At 44.5% G+C, this 7,942-nt stretch overlaps 1 protein-coding gene across 1 annotated transcript in view; it reads left to right on the plus strand.

Annotated features, from left to right (window-relative positions):
- Positions 1-7,303, plus strand: part of CDC5L (cell division cycle 5 like) — a 49,744-nt gene extending 42,441 nt beyond the window's left edge. The window contains exons 15-16 of the mRNA XM_065400601.1: positions 3,198-3,410; positions 6,823-7,303. Coding sequence (XP_065256673.1) covers positions 3,198-3,410; positions 6,823-6,927 — 318 coding nt within the window. The 3' untranslated portion in view covers positions 6,928-7,303. The remainder of the gene's footprint in view (positions 1-3,197; positions 3,411-6,822) is intronic.
- Positions 7,304-7,942: the final 639 nt, after the last annotated feature.

The raw sequence follows: 7,942 nt of genomic DNA on the forward strand, positions 1-7,942 counted from the left end.
ATTTGACACACTACAGAACACTTAGAAAAATGGTCCTTGCCCAATGTGCTTACAATCTTCATACACAATAAAACGCATAATGCACTGGGAGACCAGAGGGTAGACTTAGCACAAAACAATGCAGTATTCTGTATTTTTTTAATCAGTTAATAATGACTGAGTGTTTGATAGATGTGATATTTACCAACGCAGCACTTGATTTCTAAAAGAAAATAGACCCCACTGACTACTGCTACATGAGTTGGGAACTTGTAATTTAGCATTTACAGATTGTATTGCCAGCTTAAAAGAAGCATTTATTCCCATCTCCTGCACTGTTTAATAAACCGTTAGTATACCTCTACCCCAATATAACGCTGTCCTCGGGAGCCAAAAAATCTTACTGCATATAGGTGAAACCGCGTTATATCGAATTTGCTTTGATCCGCTAGAGTGCGCAGCCCCGCCCCCCCGGAGCACTGCTTGACCGCATTATATCCGAATTCGTGTTATATCGGGTCGCGTTATATCAGGGTAGAGGTGTACTGGGAAGCCACATTTTGAGAAGATGGACTTTTACCCTTTATTAAATTTAGAATCATTTGCACAACGCTTTCTGCAAAAAGAAGTATTGCATGAGTATATCCTAAAACAACAAGTAAATCCATATGTCCATAAATAGAGATGTGAAATGCTACACCTCTCCCAGACTCTATTCAGTGATATTTCATAGTGCTACTAGATTGCTGATTCAACACAGAGCATTTCTTTGATACTATGAGTTGGAGCTGGACTAGGAGTGTAAGCGTTAACAATCCTTCAAAACTTTGACAGTCCAATTAATATTGCCCAGATAAGCAAGGTGTCTCTCTCTCTCGGCACTATCTGTGGCTGGCAGACATATATCTCACAATATGTGACAGATTATGATGCCTTTCATTTCCAATGGTAAAAGTTGTCTTTACTGTGCTTGCTCCTCTGCATATATAATGTCCTACGTGGCAGGTGTTTGGATTTCATCTTTTTCATTAGCATTTGTCATTTGAAAACCCTAATTCTGGACTGTGGCTACCATCCGAATAGTTTAGAGGCCTGGGCAGGACTCTCCTGGGCCAAGGTGTTACCATGAGTCAATGTAAAGTGCTCACTGCAAGACCCCAGGAATAAGAATCAAATTCTGGTAACTAGCAGACCTCTACCATGGTGCAGATTCTTTTCTCTCATTTTAGTGTATCATGGAGCCACAACTGGAGCAGGGGGTGCTGTTGTGCATGCCGTTAGAATATAAAATTTCATTAGAACAGCTTTAAAGTCCAGTTTGGGCAGGGGATTAGGCAGGATATCTTTCCACCAAACCAGGGGTGGCCAACCTGAGCCCAAGAAGGAGCCAGAATTTACCAAGGTACATTGCCAAAGAGCCACAGTAATATGTCAGCAGCCCCATATCACTCCCCTCCCACCCCCCAGCACCTCCCGCCCACAGGCAGCCCCGCTGATCAGCGCCTCCCCCTCCCTCCCCACACCTCCCAATCAGCTGTTTTGTGGCATGCAGGAGGCTCGGAAGGGATGGGGGAGGAGCAAGGGCATGGCAGGCTCAGGGGAGGGCGCAGGAAGGGGTGGGGAGGGGGCAGGGCCTGTGGCAGAGCCAGGGGTTGAGCAGTGAGCACCCCCTGGCACATTGGAAAGTTGGCACCTGTAGTCCCAGCCCCAGAGTCAGTGCCTATACAAGGAGCCGCATATTAACTTCTGAAGAGCTGCATGTGGCTCCGGAGCCACAGGTTGGCCACCCCTGCACTACACAGAGGAAATGAAAGCGTAGGGAAAATGGGTATAAACAGTTTCTTCTCTGCTGCTTTGATATATTTAGGGTTACAATATTTTTAACTCTTTCTCCCCATTTACACTTCTCATGACCCAGAGCCCCGCTGTTGGCACTCACCAAAATTATGCTTCAGAGAGAGATCACCACTTCTTTCTAGTGTACCAGTTGCTCCAGTATGTTGGTACCACCCTTTTACTATTCCCCCGCCCTATTTGCTGCACTTGGTCCTGGATTGCAAATTAGGAGATTTGAGTCCCATTCCTGCTCTGCCACTGACCTGCTGTGAGATCTTGGCCAAATCATTTTACCTCAGAGAAGTGTTTGTAAATAGGGGATAATGTTACTTTCCCTCTTTTCTACAGTGCTTTGAGTTCCACAGGTGAAAAGCACTGCAGAAGAGTGGTGGTGGTGGTGTTATTGCAGAGGCAACTGTGTTTTTTTAACTCTGTTTTTATTACAGAAATATGAACTGGGAGTTGCTCTAAGGCTCCTCAGTCAGTTTTTTTTTTAATGCGAAAGAGCAAGTTAAATGGGGCATAGTGGGGGTAGGGAGGTAAGGGGAGCCAGATTGAAGGTTTTGGCCACCTTTGCAGGTATAGTATGTAATATTTAAAAAGAGGAAAATATTAATCTCCTTTATTTTATTTTCTGTAACGGGGGTAGGGATTTCTCTCCTAGTTATTCCCTTGGGAGTTGATATGTAGCCATGATATGCATGTACAGTGGCCTTGCTGCCCACTCAGCACAATGCTTTTAATAATCTTTGTCTAACGCTGTACTCTAATAGACTGTAATGATGCTTGTGTTTTCTAGGGGTCGTTACAGTAGGAAAATCTGCTCCTTGATTTGAAGTTTTAGTACAATAATGTCTCGTCTATAGGTGCCGACTCCATGGGTGCTCCGGGGCTGGAGCACCCCCAGGGAAAAATTAGCGGGTGCTCTGCACCCACCGGCAGCCAAGCTCCCCCCCCACCTCACCTCCGCCTTCTCCCCTGAGCGCGCCGCGTCTCTGCTCCTCCCTCCCTCCCTCCCAGCGCTTGCCGCTGCCAAACAGCTGTAGCAAGTGCTAGGACGGAGGAGGGAGGAGCGGGAACATGGCACACTCAGGGAAGAGGCGGGGATTTGGGGAAGGAGTTGAATAGGGATGGGAGGGGGCGGAGTCGGGGCAGGGACTTTGGGGATGGGGTTGGAATGGGGGCGGGAGGGGGGCAGGGGCGGGGCTGGGAGCAGAGGGGGGTCGAGCACCCACCGGTGCCAGAAGAAGTCGGCGCCTATGGTCTCGTCTGTCTTGGGTTGTTGCACTATAGAAGGTGCTTATCGTACAGTGCACTTCAGAAATAGAAAGATTTAACATTGTTCTGCATCAGTAATACACACACTGGTTTCTTCTCTACAGATAAACAGAGGTCACATGACAACAGAAGCTAAGAGGGCTGCCAAGATGGAAAAGAAGATGAAGATTTTGCTTGGTGGTTACCAGTCTCGGGCAATGGGACTCATGAAACAGTTAAATGATTTGTGGGACCAGATTGAACAGGCTTACCTGGAGTTACGTACTTTTGAGGAGTTAAAGAAACACGAAGACGCTGCTATTCCCAGGAGACTGGAGGTAGGATTCCTAAACACCACTTCAGTGGATCGTCTAGAAGCACAGAAACAGAGAAGTGTTTGTTTAACAGTGTTAAATTTGCATGGGCTGCTGCTGCTCCTTGGCTACATTAATTTTTTAATATTGCGTTTTTTAAAATTAATGTCAACTTCTTTTCTGCTGCGTAATTATCCAGGTTCTTACACTGTTTCCCATCACTGTAGTATCTGAGATCCTGGGCCATGTTAAAGCTGAGGCTGATCTTTTTATTGCTGCTTCTTCTCCCACCCTTGTTTATTTTATTGTGTTTTGGTTTTTTAATCTCATACAACACAGACTGTTTGATGTAGCAGAAGTTATATGTTACCTAGTTATTTTTAGTTGACTATTATAATATATTGGGATAGATCCACCGCTGAAGTCAATGGAGCTATGACTGTTTACACCAGCTGTAGATAGGCCTGTTATCTCGTCATATGTTAGTCTTAACAAAGAGTAATAAGGTTATGGTCATGTTTAAATAAAAATTAAAAAGAAAAAGTGTTAGAGGAACCATATCAGAATGGGCATATTACTGTGTAGTATAACATCATGGGAAATTAGGTGCCTGCGTTCTTCATCTATTCCTACACAATGAAAAAGGTCCAGTTTGGGTAAGATTGTTTTCACATGAAAAGGATTTCTTATGCTTATAACTGGAAAAATGGGAAATAGGGTTAAGAAAATATGGGATTCATATAGGATCTGAGCTGGTCAAGGTGACTACAAAACAGCCGCTGTATTCTCTTCTCCCTGTTGTATTTAAAGAAAGAAATTACAGCTAAGTTTAATTCCAAGTGCTTATGGTAGAGAAGCTGTATGAAGCGGGAAGAAGCTACTTTATTTTCAGATAACAAGCTGTGTGTGCAGTGTTGGCAATTAGAAAGACCTTGTTTTTATTTTACAACATAGCAAACTATCTGGAAGTCATTCAGGGGAAGGAAAGGTGGAACATCACCCAGACATCACTTGTCTGTGCAGTTACTTTTCTGTAGCATGCTTTAAAAAGCTGGTGCTGATTGCTCACTAATTGTCCCAGTTTTGTGAAGTATCATCAGCAGTCTTACTTAAGGCAATTTACGAGAACTGGATGTATTTACATACCTAAGTAGGGAATTTCATGTAAGAAACTGCAAACTCCCTGCACTTTTTCCCATATTGTTTTATCCAAAATCTTTGGCATACACTGCCTTGCAGTCCTAAATGCATCACCGTTTTATTGAATAGTGTATGTCCTGTGGTTCAAAAGTACCACTTACTTTTCTGCTGCACTTAAATGGCCAGATCCCAAAGCTGGTCATAGTCATTCAGTTGTGAACACTCTAGTCCAGGGGTTCTCACAACAAAATTTTTGGTGGCCTCAGAGTCCAGTCACCAACTCTTACTGGTGGCTCCTCTTGACAAACCCATCTCTCTGTCCCTGCCTCCCATGGCCCTTCATCAAGAGCCCTTCCCAGGGAAGGTGGGTCAGGAACTCAATGGCCATCTGCGGAGTCCCAGGCTCAACATCCCAGGCTCCACATGCTCTGGCGAGAGAACACTGCAGCCACCTTCAATGACAAGATCAGCCTCTGGTGCCAAGCACATTGGCCCATGTGTCTCCAGAGGTGCTGCCCAAAGCCTCCAAGGAGGCTGCACGATGCAGGGTGCTGATCCCTGCTGGCGGTGCCAGCGTAAACACCAAGGCAGCACATCTCATTGCCCTTGATAACAGCTGAGCGCTGCAGGGAGGGGCTGCTGCTCTGCCCCCCACTCCCAGTCTCTGCCCCTGCTTTAGAGGCTGTCGTGGCCTCAAAAAACTCCGCTAGTGGCCACATTTTAGAAACACTGCTCTAGTCAGTGGCATGTGCTAGAGTTTGGAGCAGCTCCACTCTCCTTGTAGACTGCAATGTACACAACCAAATGGGAGATGGCAGCCATGAGAAGTTACAGCCAGGATCTTAATCAGGTAAACTCATGTAGTATGCCAATAGGTTGGGAGCCACTGGTATTAAATTATCATTTGAGTTGGAAACTATAATTAATAGTGCACACAGGAAAATTGTGAAGAGTTTTGTTAATCAGAATAAGAATGGCTGGTCTTTAAAATTGTGTCATTAGGTTAATACAAGAGCTAGTCAGTCAGGAATCTGCTATTTTGTCAAAGCCAAAATGTTTTTGTGGAGACGTATCAGTTTTGATGACGTTTTAGGCCTGGTCTACACTAACCCCCCCACTTCGGACTAAGGTACGCAAATTCAGCTACGTTAATAACGTAGCTGAATTCGAAGTACCTTAGTCCGAAGTTACCGCGGTCCAGACGCGGCAAGAAGGCTCCCCCGTCGATGCTGCGTACTCCGCTCGCCGAGCTGGAGTACCAGCGTCGAAGGCGAGCACTTCCGGGATCGATCCGGGGCACTTCCGGGATCGATCCGGGATCGATTTATCGCGTCTTAACCAGACGCGATAAATCGAACTCAGAAAACCGATTGCTTACATCCGGACCCGGATGTAAGTGAAGACGTACCCTTAGTGAGAGACAGACAATCTCTATAGCTTAGGGTTCTGGCACAGATCCGGGATGTGGGAGACCCTGCTGTGCCTGATTCCGAGCTGTTTTTCACCCCAGGGCTGGTCTACACTGAAAATTTACATCAACATTGCTACGTCTCTCAGATGTGTGAAAAAATCCACGCCCTTGAAGGATGTAGCTATGCTGATCTAACCCCCGGTATAGACAGTGCTAGGTCAACGGAAGAATTCTTCTGTCCACCTATCTACTGCCTCTTGGGGAGGAGCGCTACAGCGGTGTAGCATTTTAAGTGTACACATAGCCTGATCACTCTGAACTTGCTCCAGTGCGAGTGAAAGCAAACTTTGTAACCTTGAAAGTTGCCGCAAAATAAAATTGTCATCATCCTCCTGTCGGCTCTAGTTATAAATGGCAAAGGCAATAAAAGGAAATCCTTTTTCACGCAATGTAATTGAAGTGCGGAACTCCTTTGGCACAGGATGTCATTGAGGCCAAAAACTTGGCAAGAGCTAAAAAGCTAAAAATGACTCTTCCAAAATCTGTTTGTATTAGTTATTAAATCTCAGACATGGGATTTTAAACTAATTGAACCGGGATTAGGAGACCTCATGTGGGGAGCACATCTTCCCATACCTGCGTAAGGCTTCTTGCACTTCCTCTGCAGCAGCTGGGGCTGGCCGCTCTGAGACAGGACACTGGACTGGATGGACCACAGCTCTGATCCAGGATAGCAATTCCTGTGTTTCTAAACCAATCAAATAGCATTTCTATCTCAGACAACACACTTTGGTCTCAAGGAAAATACAGCCCATGCTAACTCAGTGTGTGATAGTGTAAACGGTGTGAGAATTAACCAGTTGTTACTTTTTGTTTTCCTATTAGTGTCTAAAAGAAGACGTGCAGCGGCAGCAAGAGCGAGAGAAGGAGCTCCAGCAGAGATTTGCAGACTTTATGCTGGATAAGGAGACTTTTCAATCAAAATATTGAAGCACAAAATTACTTGGTTGTTCGATGTAACATTTTTCAAATGCACGGATACTTCTCCTGCATCTTGCCATCCATATCTCAGAAATCAAGCGTAGGTAAATTTGCAACTCTTTGCATCTTGTGTTTTTTGTAAATGGACTGTCATTGTACCAAATGTTCTAGGTGTGAACGGCTTGGTTCAGTATTCGAGATTTGGATTTAAACGTCCAGGGCTTTGATATTAAAAGAAGAAATCACACTGGGATTTTTTTTAGCCATGTTGTTGTTTGCTAGGGTTATTGCTGATTCATGCTCCTAGTGTCTTACCATTCTTAAAATCTACCAAACATATACCTGCAGTATATGTGCTTGTGAATAATGTCTCTTGAATAAACCTGGAATGTAAAGAAATATATCAAAAGAAATGTTTGTCTCTCACTTGGAATGGAATCTTGAAGAAAAGGAAATATTTGTTTCATGCTAATGGGAAAGCCTTTCTTTTACTTTACTGTCAAATAATTAAGAGCTATGTTATCAGTAAGGGCATATGTGTAGTATAACTAGAGGACATATACATAGGATTGGAAGGGACCTCCTGGGTTATCCAGTCCAGTCCCCTGCTATTGCAGGCAAGCCAGCTAAAACTAAAGACTCCCCATTATTTTATGCATATGTCACTCAATGCTCTTTTTTAACATCTGGATACCCAGTGATCATATTGATACATAAAAGGATTGAAGAAATAAGGTTAGCTTTACCTTTCCCACTGAGGAATAGGGTGGTTTTTTTCCAAAAGCACTCAGCATTGGCCTAGCTGCTCCCATCAACATCAATGGGAATTTTACCTCTGAATTCCGGGGGAATGGAATTAGGCCAGCTCTGAGCACTTCTGAAATTCCCACTGAAATAGTATCTCTCCTCTTGGTTTAGCTGACAATTAATTTATTGGATGAGATCCTAACCCACATTTTGGCCCCATAAACTTGGAGAAAAGGCCGGAGCAGCATAAAGGGGTTCTAAAGGCACTCGATCCAGC

The sequence above is a fragment of the Emys orbicularis genome, chromosome 3 (assembly GCF_028017835.1).
Source record: "Emys orbicularis isolate rEmyOrb1 chromosome 3, rEmyOrb1.hap1, whole genome shotgun sequence".
NCBI classification, from domain to species: domain Eukaryota; kingdom Metazoa; phylum Chordata; order Testudines; family Emydidae; genus Emys; species Emys orbicularis.